The sequence below is a fragment of the Coregonus clupeaformis genome, chromosome 33, assembly GCF_020615455.1.
Source record: "Coregonus clupeaformis isolate EN_2021a chromosome 33, ASM2061545v1, whole genome shotgun sequence".
In the NCBI taxonomy this organism is placed as follows: domain Eukaryota; kingdom Metazoa; phylum Chordata; class Actinopteri; order Salmoniformes; family Salmonidae; genus Coregonus; species Coregonus clupeaformis.
In genome coordinates, this window is record NC_059224.1 from 35117248 (window position 1) to 35135548 (window position 18301).

The following is an 18301-nucleotide window of genomic DNA, read 5'->3' on the forward strand; positions in this document are numbered from 1 at the left end:
AATGGCTTAAGGACAACAAAGTCAAGGTATTGGAGTGGCCATCACAAAGCCCTGACCTCAATCCTATAGAAAATGTGTGGGCAGAACTGAAAAAGCGTGTGCGAGCAAGGAGGCCTACAAACCTGACTCAGTTACACCAGCTCTGTCAGGAGGAATGGGCCAAAATTCACCCAACTTATTATGGGAAGCTTGTGGAAGGCTACCCGAAACGTTTGACCCAAGTTAAACAATTTAAAGGCAATGCTACCAAATAGTAATTGAGTGTATATAAACTTCTGACCCACTGGGAATGTGATGAAAGAAATAAAAGCTGAAATAATCATTCTCGCTACTATTATTCTGACATTTCACATTCTTAAAATAAAGAGGTGATCCTAACTGACCTAAAACAGGGAATTTTTACTAGGATTAAATGTCAGGAATTGTGAAAAACTGAGTTTAAATGTATTTGGCTAAGGTGTATGTAAACTTCTGACTTCAACTGTACATGACGAGTGAAAACACTTCTCATCATACAAACAACAATAATTGAAAATCAATTGTTTTTCTTTGGAGACATTTAGATGTTTTTTAGTGCACCTGTCACACAGCAACACTCATGAATGATTATACAGAATATACAGATACAGTATACAGAATTGTCATATCCGCTTCCATAATTGCACCTGGTATTGTTATCCGTGTTTCTAACACCTACTGTTGGGTATTACTACATTATCCATCCTGTCTCTTCTCTGGTATGGATGATATTGTTATGTTTGTACACGCATTGAGAGGATTCCTGTATTACTTGTTTTAACTGGAGTGAGTTTAATGTGTTTGTCTGTGGTTAGGGCAGTGGCGGTCATAACATTTAAAAAAGTATAATAAATCAATTTAATATAGCCTACACCATCACAGTAAATCCATTATTTATTTTAGACAGGTCTAAAGAAACACGATATGAAGAACATGTATTCTATTTCAGAAAAACAGAATAGCATACCCTGAGTTGTCCTTATGTTAGGCTCTGATATGGCTATGCCATATGGCTGTGGGCTACACTAGTTAATTTAGCAGACAAAATTTGCTTTGAATTCCGTGGCATAATTTTTTATTATTTTATAGTATGAAGAATATAATTGAACATAGCTGAATAAAATGGAAAGGATATTTTCTCCAAAAGATTTCCTAGGAAGTGCGCACATGCGGTTATTCTGTGTTGAGCGGTTAACAAAGAAACAGGTCCTCCTATATGCTTAATTTAGAGTTATTTATGCAACGTTAGTTGTGATACAAATGTTGGGCTATATATTTAGATTTTTTATACCTTCTAAGGCTGCATGATGCGACTCAAATGATGATTTGAAAAAAGTTGCATGTAAAGGCATGAGCTCTGATTTGTTTCTTGTGCAAGCTGCACACACTTCATCAGTCTCTCATTCACAATTTGACAAGTACTTGATAATATTCTCACCAGGCCTAGAATTTCCCAGTGGCATCCCCCTTGTCTGGCCATAATGCCCCCTAAAACATCCATTCCTTTTGTGGCTAAAGGGGCCATGTGCCCTTGGGCTGAATATAATAATTATAATTCCCTTCTCCCGGCTGCCGTGCTCAGAAGCACCTCTCACTTACATAGCTCTCTCAGATATCTAAATTCTTATTAGCCAATGCTCGTCATGTGATCGGGTCCTTCTCGCAGGCATCTCAGCTAAGAAGTAGGCTACAAGTGAAGATAGACACATCGGGTCAATCCGACGTCTGCATTGGCCATGCAGCATTTACGGTGATATGGCCTCAGCAGGAATCAGGGTATTCATACTTCCTGCGCTTCACCGAGCAGCGCAGAGCTGTTGTGAAGGAAGTTGTCAAGGAAGTGAGTTTGTGTTTATACAGGACCTCCTGCCCACACCTACTGTCCACCAATCATGTCAATGCGGAGCTATACGGAGCCCTCCACATTGTAAAACAATTTGAGAGGCGCACGGCGATGCGGTACTGAGCTCAATTTGTCCTCTGCGTGCCTCCGGAGGCTCCGCAATTGCGTCACACCATCCATACGGCGCCTCCAACAACATTTTCAGATCAAGTTTAAATTGTCTCTTAGGCTCTACACCGATTGTAAAGCGGATTAATGTGCTTAATTATTTTTTGGGCCTTACTGCACATGCTGGGCATCATTCACAAGTGATAATACATCATTCACAAGTGAAAGGCTAATATTGTTACCAATCAGACTATTCTTAATTTAATGTTGTCTTTACATATACTAAATAATATATGTGTGAAATTAGTTTTGATTTAGAATGGACCATTATTATGCACCTGTCTCGAAACAGGGGCAGGGGGAAAAAAATACATGTCATCTATGCACTTAAATAGCGAATGGAGGATGCTTTTCCTGTGGTTCATTTTCATGCCAGCCAGGTAGGCTATACTCCTGTTGTAAAGCAAATCAATGTGCAAAATATTAGGAAAGTTGATAAATAGCCTATAGAAAGCTGATGGGGTCCTCCTCTTTTTAATAGAGGCCATCAAAACTCTGTTTTCTCACGCAACTGCATAGCCTATAGTAATGTTGCGCAACATGAGCTTATGGGCTCTCATGAAGCGATTGATTTGATTTTCAAAAACATTTGCATTGATGTCAGAGTGATTAGAGGGACAATAGAGTGCTGAGTACCAGGCAGTTAGCAAGTTTGGTAGGCTACTAATGACCATCAGCAGCATCAGAGCTTGGAGAAGCCTAATTACCGTGACTAAACGGTCACATGGAATTTGACAGCGCTCACGACTTGTGACCGCCGGTGTGACAGTAATACGGTCACTGTAACAGCCCTAACTGTGGTGTGAGTTATGGAGTCGACTGACTCCTGTCTCTCCTCTGGTCTGTCTCTATGACAGGACTCCTCTGACAGGGATCAGTGACTTCACCTCCACTAAGAACCGGATCATTCAGCTGTGTCTGGAGCTCACCTCCACCGTTCAGAAGGTTTGTTCTCTAATCATCACTATTCACTCTCATGAGGTTTCGTAGGACTTTGGGAAGACTCTAAGGTTACTACTTTTGTGGGTTTGAGAAATTAGCATGATGGATCTTGCCCCCTCAGTACATTTCTTTCATGCTAGTAGTCAACACACAAATACACACAGAGCCCCTCTCATGAACATTCTGCGAACCAAAAAAGTCTGATTTTTAAGGCATGTAAAAGCAAAACATCTCTGCGAAAATTCTCTGTGGTTTCAAAGGCAGCCCATCTTACAATAACTTCTAAGGCAATAATGTCTGTCAAAGGAGACCTTAAAAATCCTGCACGAGAGAGCCTACTTCATTTGTTCTATTACACATTGAGGTGGAGTTCAAATAGGAAGTGTTAGCTGAAGGTGTGCCCCATTCAGACACACACCACAGGATGTAATAAGAGCAGGACCATTGACGGTTTAAAGCACATATGTTTCCACTGACCTCCACCAGCAGCACGTGGAAGGAGGAAAGGTCAAAACGTGCTTAGTAGCCCAATTTTGCTGTCTTCCACCAAACCCATAGTGAAGGATAGAGCCTGTGTCCCAAATGGCACCCTTTTCCCTATATAGTGCACTACCTTTGACCAGAGTCCATAAGGTCCTGGTCAAAAGTAGTGCACTAAATAGGGAATAGGATACAGAGTGGGAGCAGTGTCCTCACTACTCCCTGTAGTTAAGAACTGTCATGCAATCATCTTGTCACACTGTTTATAGGGAGTTGTTATTTAAGTGCCCACAAGACGCATCGTCCTGTATATTTGGATTCCTGTTTGGTTTCAGTCCCCAGTGTTTAATTTGACAAATATTGGTCCACCACTGGTGTTGTGTATCTTTGTTTACCATTCCTGCTATGCCTCAGTGGGACACAGCTTGAGTGTTTTTACTGTAACATATTCTCAAATATACTTCTGTCCTTAATTGCAGGACTGCACAGTTTATGAGATGGAGGAGAAGATACTAGAAGTAGTAAGTAATGGTTCCTCTTTTTATCTCTGGTTTGGACTCTGTTTACCGGTTCAGCCCTGGAGCTTCAAAATAAACTCAACGCACACAGATATTCACACAGGCACACATGCAAGGAAGCACACACACGCATACAGTACACACAGGCATGCACGTACATATGCACACACACACACAGACACACACAGGAAGCACACGCACGCATACACACACAGTCTTGTATAACTAACCTTGTGGGGACACAATTCAGTCCCATTTAAAATCCTATTTTCCCTAACCCCTAATCCTAAACCTAACCCTACTCTAACCCGTACCCTAAGCCTAACCCTAACCCTAACTCTAACCTTAACCCCAAAACCTAACCTTAACCCTAAACCTTAACCTCTAACCCTAAAACTAACCCTAGCTCCTAACCCTAAACCTAATTCTAACCCTAACACTAGTTCTAACCTTAACCCTAAACCCCCTAGAAATAGCATTTGACCTTGTGGGGACTAACAAAATGTCCCCAGTTGGTCAAATTTGAGTTTGTTTACTATTCTTGTGGGGAAGCACACACACACACATACAAACACACACACACACACAAACAAACACGCACTTCCCGTTCACGGTGATCCTTGTGATGTGTGCTGTGTTCCTGTATGGGTGTAGGGCTTTGTTTATACATTTCAGAGCTGTGTCCCAAATGGCACCCTATTCCCTATATAGTGCACTATTTTTGACCCTATAGGCCCTGGTCAAAAGGAGTGCACTACATAGAGAATAGGGTGCCATTTGGGAGGTATCCCAGTTCCGTGATGGTCCACAGAAGCCCTGTTTCCACATCCTGTGTTAGATAACCCTGCCTGAGGGACATTTCGTTCAGCTAAAAACTTCATTAACCTCTACGGGATCGGTGTCCCGTACACTGGACGGTTGAGCTAACATGTGCTAATGTGATTAGCATGACTGTTGTAAGTAACAGCAAACTTTCCAGGACATAGACATGTCTTATATGGGCAGAAAGCTTAAATTCTTGTTAATCTAACTGCACTGTCCAATTTACAGTAGCTATTACAGTGAAAAAATACCATGCTATTGTTTGAGGAGAGTGCGTAACAACAAAAAACGTATCACGGCAACTGGTTTGATACATTCACCTCTGAAGGTAAATAATGTACTTACATTCAGTAATCTTGCTCTGATTTGTCATTCTGAGGGTCCCAGAGATAAAATGTAGAATAGTTTTTATATTCAAATATAGGAATTGGGTTCTACAGTGTGAACCCTTGCTGTCTCTGGCTCCACACCCACCCCGCTCGGGCATCTAGATGTGTGAAAGTTAGTGTATAAGCTAATGATCCATCATGTATGACATTCCTGGGAGTGTGTGAACTTACATATTGTATTACCATATTATTTTTGTATGTTCTCTATAGTTGTGCACTTGCATTGCAATGAATCACTGGATCAATCTGAAACTTTGCCATCTAGTGGCCAAAATCTAAATTGAGCCTAAACTGCAATATTACATTGTGACCTTTCTCTCGATGATGAAAAAAACCAAATTTAAAAAATGCGTGTTTCTTTGTTTGTATTATCTTTTACCAGATCTAATGTGTTATATTCTCCTACATTAATTTCACATTTCCACAAACTTCAAAGTGTTTCCTTTCTAATGGAATCAAGAATATGCATATCCTTGCTTCAGGTCCTGAGCTACAGGCAGTTAGATTTGGGTATGTCATTTTAGGCGAAAATTTGAAAAAAGGGTCCGATCCTTAAGAGGTTAACCAAGTGATAATTTTAGTTTAGATTATCTGCAGTTTCCCGCTGAGCCTGACCCGATGTATCACCTCAGCCTCCCATGCTATGCTGTTTACTGCCAAGTTGTACAATGCTTATGCAAGTCTTTGTCTGACTTCCGTGGTCTGTGTCAGGCCTCAGTGTTCTGTAGCGTTCTCTAGGAACAAACACCTCCCTTTGTTTTCAAGATCCAAACCACAGCCCCACATAAGTAATGACAACGTTATGACATCATGACTTGTAGGAGACCCTACCCATCTGATGAAATTAGGATTTATAATAAGTGGCACCTTGTGGCGCAACTGAAGTTCCTATGACTAATTTTTATCAGAAGACGAATCCAAAGCAAAATAATGTACCACATACCTTGTGGAAAATAACCAAATTGAATTAAATGAGCGCAGTGTACAGAGATACAAGCAGAAGGCAAAGTAACACCCATGCTTAAATGTCTCTTGAAAGAACCCCAGTCATTATCAGCCATTAGCCAATCCAGTCATTAGCACTGACATGTGACTACAGTCTGTTCATCCCCTCTCCTGAATCTTAGCTCCATGCATGACCACACACCAGAGATCCACCACACCGAACCATAACCATTACAAGAACCATAACCTTGTCCCCAGGCTAATTGCGCATACATTGGGAGGCAGTGTCTTGTGAACGAGATTACAACGACAATGGTTATTTCCCAGTCCAGTGAAATCTATTGGTGTTATGAGACATTGTAGCTGAGTGTATTCTGTTATATTTTCCATTCCAGTCTGTGGCTCTGAACGTGATCTGTGAGCAGACGATGAGGATGACTTCCGACCCTCACAAGAGTCAGATGGCCTGTCTGGAGGAGGTCCACATCACCAACATCAGACCTGGAGAAGGACTGGTGAGAAGAGTTAGCATGCGTCCCAAGTGGCACCCTATACCCTATATAGTGTACTACTTTTGACCAGGGCCCATAGGGATCAGGGTTCCATATACAAAGCAGACTTCTACTTCAAATTAGAGACAATTCTTACATGATCAGCCCAAGCTAGATGTACTGTTTGATTTCTCAGTCTCTGAGATTGATTGCTTCTTCCTGGGGTGGCAGGTAGCTTAGTGGTTAAGAGCGTTGTGCCAGTAACCGAAAGGTCGCTGGTTCTAATCCCCGAGCCGACTAGGTGAAAAATCTGTCGATGTGTACTTGAGCAAGGCGCTTAACCCTAATTGCTCCTGTAAGTCGCTCTGGATAAGAGCATCTGCTAAATGACTTAACTGTAAATGTTATGTTGTCCTGTATCTTCTCAGGGGATGTATATCAAATCCACCTACGATGGGCTTCACGTCATCACTGGAACCACAGAACATGTGAGTATCCAATCCGTTCTGATAGTAGTAGTCCAATATGGTCTGGAGTGACCCAGTCAGGGTGAATGAACTCCTGTGATGTCTATATGCTCATCCTCTATATATCACCCTCTGTCCTCCAGTCTCCGGCAGACAGAACACACAGGATCCACGCTGGAGACGAGGTCATCCAGGTCAACAAGCAGACAGTGGTAGGTGGTTCTTCTTCTTCACTACCCCCTATTGATCTATTGTACCACTTACACAGGGGCGAGAGAGATCTCTGGTTTTTGTTTAATCTTGCCCAACAAGAACGCTAGGCAGATGATAGCTCATTTCATTGCAGCATGAGAGTACAGTTGCAGATAGAATCTGTTGTGATGGGTCTGTTGATAGTCGTGATGATGAGGGTTGTGATGTTGGCTGTGTCTGACGAGCTGTCCTATCTGTTTGTTCTGTGGTGTCTCCAGGTGGGCTGGCAGCTGAAGAACCTGGTGGGTAAGCTGAAGGCGGACACCGCAGGCGTTAGTCTTGTGGTGAAGAAGAGGCCCTCGGGGACCTGTAGCTTCACCCCGGCCCCCCTGAAGAACATGCGCTGGAGGCCCCCCCTAGTGCAGGTAAATCCCTATCACACACACACAGTTTGATTGAAGAACACCTGTAGTGCAGGTAGACCCATCTCCCCTTATCACCCTTGATATCCTAGTGTTTAATCAATTCTGGATTTTTTTATTCTGAATCTGTCATCATAGGTGTGAAATGTGTGTGTTTGATATCCCAGATATGTTTCTTTTTGGTGGGGTTTGACAAGAGAGGACAAATTCCTCAGTTTCTCAGCCACCCAGGTTGCGTCTTCCACTGGGTGGGTTGTAAGGGTGAACAATGAATCCCTTCTTCCCCTCTTTCTTAAAAAAAATAAATAGCACAAAGTCCAAGCATGTATTGATGTCAGACATGTTTTGAAGGTGACTCATGTTCACAGAGACAATGGGTCTAATGTGACCTAATAGGCTTTGAACCTGTTCAGGATGTGTGTTTTAATAGATTGCATAGTGCTTAAAAGTCAGTGTGCCCTGAATACCCTCTAATCTTCGAGTCCAGTGAGGTCTCTAGTTTAAGAGTCTTACCAATCCCTGATTGTCTACACCTCATCTCTTAGTTCACCGTTAGAGGTTACACTCCACCCAGACCTTACAAAAGGTCACACATGGGTTTTGAAACAGACGAACACAAAAAGTATTCCATGGACCCTGTAAAGCCTTTTAGATCTGTTTATGTAATTACAGTAATCCAAAAAGGACTTTATTCCTGCGTTAGGGACAATATTGGTCCTTGGGAAAGAGTTGAGAACCTCTGAAGTGGGCAGGAAGCAATTAAAGACCCTTGTTGTGTAATAAGTCTGCTAAGTGTAGTGTGTCCTCGCTAGGTCTCAGGTCCTCACAGTCATACTGAACCAGGCCACTATTGGTGGATTTACCAAACAGAAGTTAGCTTAATTAGAAATAAGGCCATATTACGTAATGGTATTGTTTCATTTAGCTGATACAGTGTACTTGTAGAGAATGTTCTCTGGTTTTAACAGCTAAGCTGCCTCACACATTTCACACATATCTCTGCCCAGGGCATAAGTTACTTTATTTGACAACATTTTTGTAAGATCTATCTTCTAAAAACAAGTATTTTGTTTTGTGTATTAGAGTGCCCCCAGTATGCCCAAGATCCAGTCTCCAAAACATGTCCTCTCAGAAGCCCTCATGAAGAAAGAGAAGCAGACCAATCTGGACCTGTTTATCCCTCCTCCCCCCACTGTCCCCTACACCCCACGGTGAGTGTCTGAGTCAGTCAGTCAGTTATTCAGTCTGTCTGTCTGTCTCTGTCTTTGTACCCCACCATTGAATTTATCAGAGGAGACTGGTGGGAGGAGCTATAGGAGGACGGGCTCATTGTAATGGAATTGAATAAATTGAATAAATAGCTCCTCCCACCAGCCTCGTCTGGAATTCATATTAGTGCTCTGTTAGCTGACCTTGACATTTCCCTTCTTTTCCACCTCATATACCGCTCATCAAAGGGATGGGAAGCCTAAAGTGAGTGTGAGTGTCAAACTGAGACCAAAGGGTTCTCAGTCTCCTAACTCCTTCCTGGATGAAGGTAGACGACGCTTCACCATCGCAGACTATGACAGCAAGATTACAGTCTGTCTTCCCCCTGAGCCCAACATCCAACCAGCCCCAGTATCCCGCCTGAGACAACGGACCTCCACACGGGGTCAGTACCATAACAGACACACATGCACGCGCACACACACGCGCACACACAAACAAACACAAACAAACACCCCAGCTAGCACATTTGGTTCCTTGGAAGTTGTGGGAACTAGTGACACGCAGGTTGACTCATAACTCCCAGTCCCACGGTTATAGTCACGGGGCCGGAGGGTTTAGGGTCATGAAATATTATGTGGATGAAAGGTGGACGGGTTGAATAAAGAGAAAACAATACATTCAAATGTATAATTCTTGTGCAATTTATATCTATAGGCTACATTGAGGTTTTTCTTTCATAATTTTTTGGCTATCTGGTATTAGTGCGTATGCCTAGCTTTACGGGTACCAAATAGCCTACACGCCAATCGCCATAAGCTTTTGGGAACTGGAAGAAAAAGTTAGGCAAAAAGGACAATGTCGGAGTTTAATTCAATAAGAGAAAAGCTGTGAAATGGAGAGTTGAAAATAAAGAGAAGGGAGGATTTGGGAACGATTTGGTGAAGTGGTAAAAGAGGATGATAGCAGTTTCTATGTTATGTGTGATGATTGTGAGGCGCTATCCAAATTTGACAGTCATATGACGGGGACTTCAAATAGGCTTATGGCACGTCAAGGGAACTGTAGCCTACTGTTCAGTTAGGTTCAGTTAGGTTCCAGGCTCTGTCGACCAGGGGACCCATGGGGCGGCGCACAATTGGCCCAGGGTAGGGGAGGGAATGGCCGGCAGGGATGTAGCTCAGTTGGTAGAGCATGGCGTTTGCAACGCCAAGGTTGTGGGTTCGATTCCCATGAAAAAAATTATAATAATGTATGCACTCACTAACTGTAAGTCGCTCTGGATAAGAGCGTCTGCTAAATGACTAAAATGGAAATGTTAAATGGAAACTGAAATCTGGACACAGACTGTAGGTCTATAGTATAACCTTTCAAATAGTCTTAATATTAACTACTGCAGGATTAAGCATTTCTTGCAGTAAAATGATACACCAAATGTACATTTTGACTCCGAAACAGGAGTGGAGAAATATGATTTATTTATTTCAGCATCTTGAGAGAATGCGAATGCGCAGTTAGGGACCGTCTGTAGAGGTGCTATCTTTATCAGCATCCTAAAAGCTGATAGTATTTCAGAAATCTTATCAGAAACATGTTGGGTCATTTTCACAGCATTCTATTTCCTTACAACCGATCAAACTGATGCCAAATCTTGCACTGAAAATCTTTCCCATTTTTGGGGGGGTTATTGCATTTTCTCCCCGGTCCCTAAATGTCTTTGCTCCGTGAAAGAAGCAGAGATGACAGAGAAAACTTGACCAATGTTAACTAGATTGACGCTTCATTCTATCATGTATGACATTATTCTGGTAAACAAGGGTTTATTTAGTCTTCTGGGGCAACATATAATGACAGAAGAGAAGCTGGCTGTATCTAATTGTAGTTGACTAACAAATAGCCTACCAAAATGTTGGAAATTATAAGCAGAAACATATCTAAATTAGGCAAAAACTATTCCTGCACACCCTGTCAAACAATCTTTCCGCTATCTCTGACTGTATCCTACAGCACATTTTCTATATCTGTGGGTTAGGGTCGGGTGCGGGCCTCAGATTTTCACTTTATCACATACATTTGGCAGTTATGGATGCGTTATTAGCGATTGCCGGCGGGAGCGGGTGAACAAACAGCTGACCCGCGCACCACTAGTTGGAACGTACATTTTTGGTTTCCCATTGCTTCTGGGAATGAAGCCATACGTTTCCTGACTGCTAAAACGGAACGTGTTTTAAAATTCTGAGAACGGAAGTGAAGATTTTGCCTGTTCTGGGAACTTACATTTTAGGTTGCAGGGAGTTTCTGAGAATGTTTTACTATGGTTCCCTGAATGTTTTACTGGGAGGTTTTATTAATCTTCTAAGAACGGAAATTATGGGTTATTTGAAGGTAATTAAATAAAGTTTTGAGAGCATTCTCTAAATGTTGTGAATGTTTTGAATGAATTGTAAAGGTTATTTGAAGGTTTTTGAATAACTTTCACTGAATGTTTCAATAATACTTTTAATAACACTGCAACTGAAATTCATTTGCTTAGGCATTAATCATGCAAACACATTTCTTTTTTATTGTGGCACGGCATCAGTGAGATTCAAACCTAGCATTTTCTGTTCTCTATCCATGGAATTAGTACGCTGCGCCACCAGGATGGAGCTAGCACCATAGCCGTGGGAAGTAGGGATGCTGAGGGTGCTGCAGCATCCCCTGGAAAATCGGAATTCTAAACAAATATTAATATTAATATTTTTTTCACAAAAGTAGTGCACTGGGTCTTTACTAGTCCTGTATTAGTGGACCAATATAGCCGCTTGTAGCGCGGGGAAAATATTTGTTTGGCTAGCATGTTTTTTTTAACTCATACAAACTCACACAAAGCTGACCCCATTCAACATTTACATTTTAGTCATTTAGCAGACTCTCTTATCCAGAGCGACTTACAGTTAGTGAGTGCATACATTTTTTTTCTTTCATACTGGCCCCCCGTGGGAAACGAACCCACAACCCTGGCGTTGCAAGCGCCATGCTCTACCAACTGAGCTTCAAACACTTATTAAGATCAGCTGTGGCCAATTAGTGGGCGTGGCCAACAGACGTGAACACACTTAACAAGATAGAGGATATAGAGTGTTTTGTTAACGCGGAGAACGGAATGTACAGTACCAGTCAAAAGTAGACCGTCATTGTAAATAAGAATTTGTTCTTAACTGACAAGATTACTTGCCTAGTTAAATAAAAGGTTAACAAAAACTACTAATTCAAGGTTTTTTCTTTATTTTTACTATTTTCTACATTGTAGTAACCAAAAAAGTGTTAAACAAATCAAAATATATTTTATATTTGAGATTCTTCAAAGTAGCCACCCTTTGCCTTGATGACAGCTTCAACCAGCTTCATGAGGTAGTCACCTGGAATGCATTTCAATGAACAGGTGTGCCTTGTTAAAAGTTAATTTGTGGAATTTCTTTCCTTCTTAATGCGTTTGAGCCAATCAGTTGTGTTGTGACAAGGTAAGGGTGGTATACAGAAGATAGCCATATTTGGTAAAAGACCAAGTCCATATTATGGAAAGAACAGCTCAAATAAGCAAAGAGAAATGACAGTCATTATTACTTTAAGACATGAAGGTCAGTCAAAACGAAACATTTCAAGAACTTTGAAAGTTTCTTCAAGTGCAGTCGCAAAAACCATCAAGCGCTATGATGAAACTGGCTCTCATGAGGACTGCCACAGGAAAGGAAGAGCCAGAGTTACCTCTGCTGCAGAGGATAAGTTCATTAGAGTTACCAGCCTCAGAAATTGCAGCCCAAATAAGTTCAAGTAACAGACACATCTCAACATCAACTGTTCAGAGGAGACTACGTGAATCAGGCCTTCATGGTCGAATTGCTGCAAAGAAACCACTACTAAAGGACCCCAATAAGAAGAAGAGACTTGCTTGGGCCAAGAAACACGAGCAATGGACATTAGACCAATGTAAATCTGTCCTTTGGTCTGATGAGTGAGATTTCTGGTTCCAACCGCTGTGTCTTTGTGAGACGCAGAGTAGGTGAACGAATGATCTCTGCATGTGTGGTTCCCACCGTGAAGCATGGAGGAGGAGGTGTAATGGTGTGGAGGTGCTTTGCTGGTGAAACTGTGTGTGATCTATTTAGAATTTAAGGCACACTTAACCAGCATGGCTACCACAGTATTCTGCAGCGATACGCCATCCCATCTGGTTTGCGCTTAGTGGGACTATCATTTGTTTTTCAACAGGACAATGACCCAACACAACTCCAGGCTGTGTAACGGCTATTTGACCAAGAATGAGAGTGATGGAGTGCTGCATCATATGACCTGGCCTCCACAATCACCCGACCTCAACCCAATTGAGATGGTTTGGGATGAGTTGGACCGCAGAGTGAAGGAAAAGCAGCCAACAAGTACTCAGCATATGTGGGAACTCCTTCAAGACTGTTGGAAAAGCATTCCAGGTGAAGCTGGTTGAGGGAATGCCAATAGTGTGCAAAGCTGTCATCAAGGCAAAAGGTGGCCTTGAAATATAAAATATATTTGGATTTGTTTAACACTTTTTTGGTTACTACATGATTCCCTATGTGTTATTTCATAGTGTTGATGTCTTCACTGTTATTCTACAATGTAGAAAATAGTAAAAATAAAGAAAAACCCTTGAATGAGTAAGTGTGTCCAAACTTTTGACTGGTACTGTATGTGTTTTTAAATAACATTTTTAGAACTAAAAAAATATGTATATACTGTATATATTGGAACTTTATTTTGACAGGGAAGTCATACTGAGATTAGGGTCTCTTTTACAGATGAGCCCTGCATAAATGCAAACAAACATATACAATATAAAACAATTAAAAACAGACACATTTATCAACATAGAGGTCTCCGATCATTACTCTGCAAGTTGTTCTCTGTAAGTTGTTCCACATTATGGGCGCTAAAAAACTAAAAGCAGCTTTACCCAACTCTGTGGAGACCGAAGGGGCCTCCAGTGTTATCCAAGCCTGAGACCGGGTTTGGAAATGTGTAACTCTAAATTCAACTTTAAATTCAATGATGAGGAAATCTGTAGAAAACTGAGCTTTATGAGAACATGACTTTAAATAGAACCATGAGGAAACCTGTAGGAAACGTTATGCTGAAGGATTGAAATTCCCACAGAAGAACGTTGTTTCTTAACGTTCTCTGAACTACAGTATTTGGGAACATTCCCAATGTCAAACCAGTTGGAGAACGTTCCTAGAAGATTGGGAAAAATGTAATTAAATGTAACCATGTTTGAACTTTTAGGAAACGTTTTGTTAAAGTAATGAAATACCAAGAAAATTATGTTATTTCGTCAAGTTCCTTAAATGTGCAGAGAATGTTCCAAAGCCAAGCAACTATCCTGCACCATTCCCAGAATGTTGTGGTAAGGCTGTATGCAAAATAACCATAGAACAACCACGCTCTCACCAAGCTCTAAGAAATATATGGTTCTCACAACGTTATGTGCTAGTTGAGACACTTTTCCCCAGTTAATCAGTGTTGCATTCTGTGCCCATTTCGCTGACTTTTATTTATTCTGTTCCATTCAGAAAGATTGATATTGGCATAAGTAGTAATTACAGAATATTTTAACTCTACTTTACAGGTAAACCGCGGCCCCTATCCATGCCTGTAGACTCGTGTCTGGGCATGTCTGATTCGTCCTCCAGACCCTGGCCTCAAGGGAGGAAAGGTAAGCATACTACAGCTACAGTACACCTGCCTGGTTGAAACACAGCCAAAACAAAGCAGCGCAGTAACTAAGGATGTGTCCCAAATGGCACCAAATTCCCTAAATAGTTCAATACATATGAGTAGTGCACTATTTAGGGAATAGCCCAGCTAGCACATTTGGTTCCTTGGAAGTTGTGGGAATGTACGTTTTTGGCTTCCCATTGGTTCTGGGAACGAAGCCATACGTTTCCTGACCGGTAAATCTGAATGTTTTTTTGTACGTTTTGAGAACGGAAGTGAAAATGTTGCCTGTTCAGGGAACGTTAATTTTTAGGTTAAAGGGAAGTTCTGAGAACATTTTACAATGGTTCCCTGAAAGATTTCAAGGGAGGTTTTATTAACGTTCTGAGAACATGTTTCGATAAAACTTTTAATAACACTGCTAGCTTAGTTGGGGTTAACTGTTTTAAACACCAAGCACAGATAGGACACATGGATATTCATTTGCTTAGGTATTAATTATGCAAACACATTTCTTTTTTATTGTGGCACGGCATCAGTGAGATTCAAATCTATGATCTTCTGTTCTCTATCCATGGAATTAGTCCACTGCACCACCAGGATGGCGCTATCGTGCCATGTTTTTTAAACTCATACAAAGCTGTTCATTTTATTCTATTCAAACAGACCCCATTTCAAAGTAAACAAGCATTCATTAAGATCAGGTGTGGCCAATCAGTGGGCGCGGCCAACACACCTGAACACACTTAACAGGATAGAGTTTTGTTGATGTTGAGAACGGAATGTATATGTTTTTAAATAACATTCTTAGAACGTTCTTTGAACGATACTAATGTTTTCTTGGGTTTTTTGATGGAAAGTTTTCTTAATGTTCTGAGAACATGACTTTAAATAGGACCATGAGGAAATCTGCAGAAAACGTTATGCTGAAGTACTGAAATTCCCACAGAAGAACATTGTTTCTTAACATTCTCTGAACGTTCTGGGAACATGACTTTCAATAGAACCATGAGGAAACCTGTAGAAAACGTTATGCTGAAGTACTGAAATTCCCACAGAAGAACATTGTTTCTTAACATTCTCTGAACGTTCTGGGAACATGACTTTCAATAGAACCATGAGGAAACCTGTAGAAAACGTTATGCTGAAGTACTGAAATTCCCACAGAAGAACATTGTTTCTTAACATTCTCTGAACGTTCTGGGAACATGACTTTCAATAGGACCATGAGGAAACCTGTATAAAACGTTATGCTGAAGTACTGAAATTCACACAGAAGTACGTTGTTTCTTTCTTAACATTCTCTGAACAATTTGAGAACATGACTTTAAATAGAACCATGAGGAAACCTGTAGGAAACGTTATGCTGAAGTATTGAAATTCCCACATAAGAAACATATGCTTCTCAGAACGTTATGTGCTAGCTGGGTATCCTGCACCATTCCCAGAACATTGTGGGAAGGTTGAATGCAAAATAACCATTGGACAACCATGCTCTCACCGACTTATAAGAAACATATGGCTCTCAGAACGTTATGTGCTAGCTGGGAGGGTACCATTTGGGACGGAACCTAACTCAGGCTAATCTACTGTTATCAGAATGGCCATTTCACAGGCTTATTTACTCTGCAGAACAAACTGAGGCCAGCTCGGACTGCGTGCCTTCAATTCTTAAGTAGTTGTTCATTAACTTTGGGGTAAGCCACAGCATAACCACTGTTGATTATGGTCTCAACTCCTTCTTAGACTGACTTAACCTTGAACAGAGAGGGTTCGGCAGGTGTTGTGTAAGTGCTGATGTAAAAAGGGCTTTATAAAATACATTTGATTGATTGATTGATTGATTGATTGATTGATTTAGATGCCCGTCTGTCTGTCTGTTTTCCCCTACAGGAGAGGACATCATTCACAGATACCTAAGTAACGAGCGGATCGCCACCATCTCTGAGGAGGCCCCGTGCTTTCCCCTACCCTACAGACCCCTGGAGGGGCGGTCTGGCCAGCTGATCCGTGGCGTCGACCACATCAGGGGCTCCCAGTGCTTCATCAATGCTGACCTGCACAACAGCACCACCATCCCATACCGGGAGGCATCATCCAAAAATTCCCCAGCTACGACTGTGATCCCTGCTGCTGCTGCTACTCCCAAACATCCTCCTTCGGAACCCACTTCGATCCTGGGGGGCTGGCTAGCCCGCCTCAGGCTGCTGAGTCATTGACGAGTGCCTAGACCTTGTGGAACGTGTCCCCCCAGTGCCTTTACCTTGCTATCATCGAATAGTGGTCTCTCCACTCAGTATTCTGACTAACACGTACCAACCTGGAACATTCTGTTGGAATATGGAACGCTAAGCAGTCTTTGGAAGCTCTGACGGAAGATCTTGCTTCATTTCAACACTACATAGTGTAGTGGTAGACCATTTGGTTGAATCTCTTGCTACATTTGAACTCCTCGGGGTGACACATTTTTCGTTTAGATTCAATATGCTGACAGATTCTGACAGTGTTCCATCTTTTGTGGAGGGGTTAAAAAAAAAGAGAAGGATTATAATTCAGGTTTAGGAAACATTTGCCTTGCTTCTGTAGGTGAATTCTCCTCTGTGTAAATTGTTAAGTTATTTAGTTGGTGTCTGTCTACAGATTTCTTGTAAATATGTTTAAATCTTTTTAAGAAGTTGATTTGATTTATTTTGGAAGTTGGTATAGATATAATGCCTATCATTTTTATTTGAGCTAGTGTGCTTCTCTCTTCATAGTGTTTCATGTTATTATGCGCTGGAAATAACTGCCAGAGTTGACCTTTTTTTAAGCTACTGTATGAATGAGGAAAACTCTTGATCCGGTTCTGTTACAAACAGTGTAAGTGTGTGTGCGTGCGTGTGTCCGTGAGTGTGTGTGTGTGTGTGTGTGTGTGTGTGTGAGTCAGTGAGCGTGCGTGCGCGCATATTTTTGTGAACTTCAGGTAACATTTAAAAAATGTGTAACTACTTTATCTCACTAACTGGTCCTCAATAAAGCAGGTGTGAGTGACCATTGATGTGTTTAAACCCTTGGGGGGGCTGCCGAGTGTTGCACTGCATTGCAGTGCTTGAGGCGTCACTACAGACCCGGGTTCGATCCCAGGCTGTGTTACAACCGGCCGTGAGCGGGAGTCCCATAGGGCGGCACATAATTGACCCAGCGTCGTCCGGGTTAAGGGAGGGTTTGGCCGGGGGGGGCTTTACTTGGCTCATCACTCTCTAGTAACTCCTTGTGGCGAGCCGGGCGCCTGCAGGCTGACTTCGGTCGTCAGTTGGGACAATGTTTCCTCCGACACATTGGTGCGTCTGGCTTCCGGGTTAAGCGGGCGGGTGTTAAGAGGCGCGGCTTGCTGGGTCATGTTTCAGACGCATGACTCGACCTTCGCCTCTCCCAAGCCCGTTGGGGAGTTGCAGCGATGAGACAAAATCGCAATTGGATAACAAGAAACCTACAGGGGGCGCTGTATTGAAGCCACCACACAGCTCTCTTAGTACTCCTCCTCCATTGTAAACATGATTTTGGAAGCTATAGAAATGCATTTATTAATGTCTACATTCGTTTTTGACACGTTTATTCTATTACAAATACATTAATGCATACTTTTACATTATATTATGGGAGCTAAACATAGAAATAAAACATTT

At 41.8% G+C, this 18301-nt stretch overlaps 1 protein-coding gene across 1 annotated transcript in view; it reads left to right on the forward strand.

Moving 5' to 3' along the window:
* The window catches only part of cnksr3 (cnksr family member 3), a 43296-nt gene extending 25539 nt beyond the window's left edge, over window positions 1–17757 (forward strand). The window contains exons 4-13 of the mRNA XM_041860880.2: window positions 2887–2974; window positions 3931–3972; window positions 6521–6640; window positions 7045–7104; window positions 7227–7295; window positions 7554–7700; window positions 8781–8908; window positions 9155–9351; window positions 14548–14634; window positions 16530–17757. Of these exons, the coding sequence (XP_041716814.1) occupies window positions 2887–2974; window positions 3931–3972; window positions 6521–6640; window positions 7045–7104; window positions 7227–7295; window positions 7554–7700; window positions 8781–8908; window positions 9155–9351; window positions 14548–14634; window positions 16530–16855 (1264 nt within the window). The 3' untranslated portion in view covers window positions 16856–17757. The remainder of the gene's footprint in view (window positions 1–2886; window positions 2975–3930; window positions 3973–6520; window positions 6641–7044; window positions 7105–7226; window positions 7296–7553; window positions 7701–8780; window positions 8909–9154; window positions 9352–14547; window positions 14635–16529) is intronic.
* The last annotated feature ends 544 nt before the right edge of the window (window positions 17758–18301 follow it).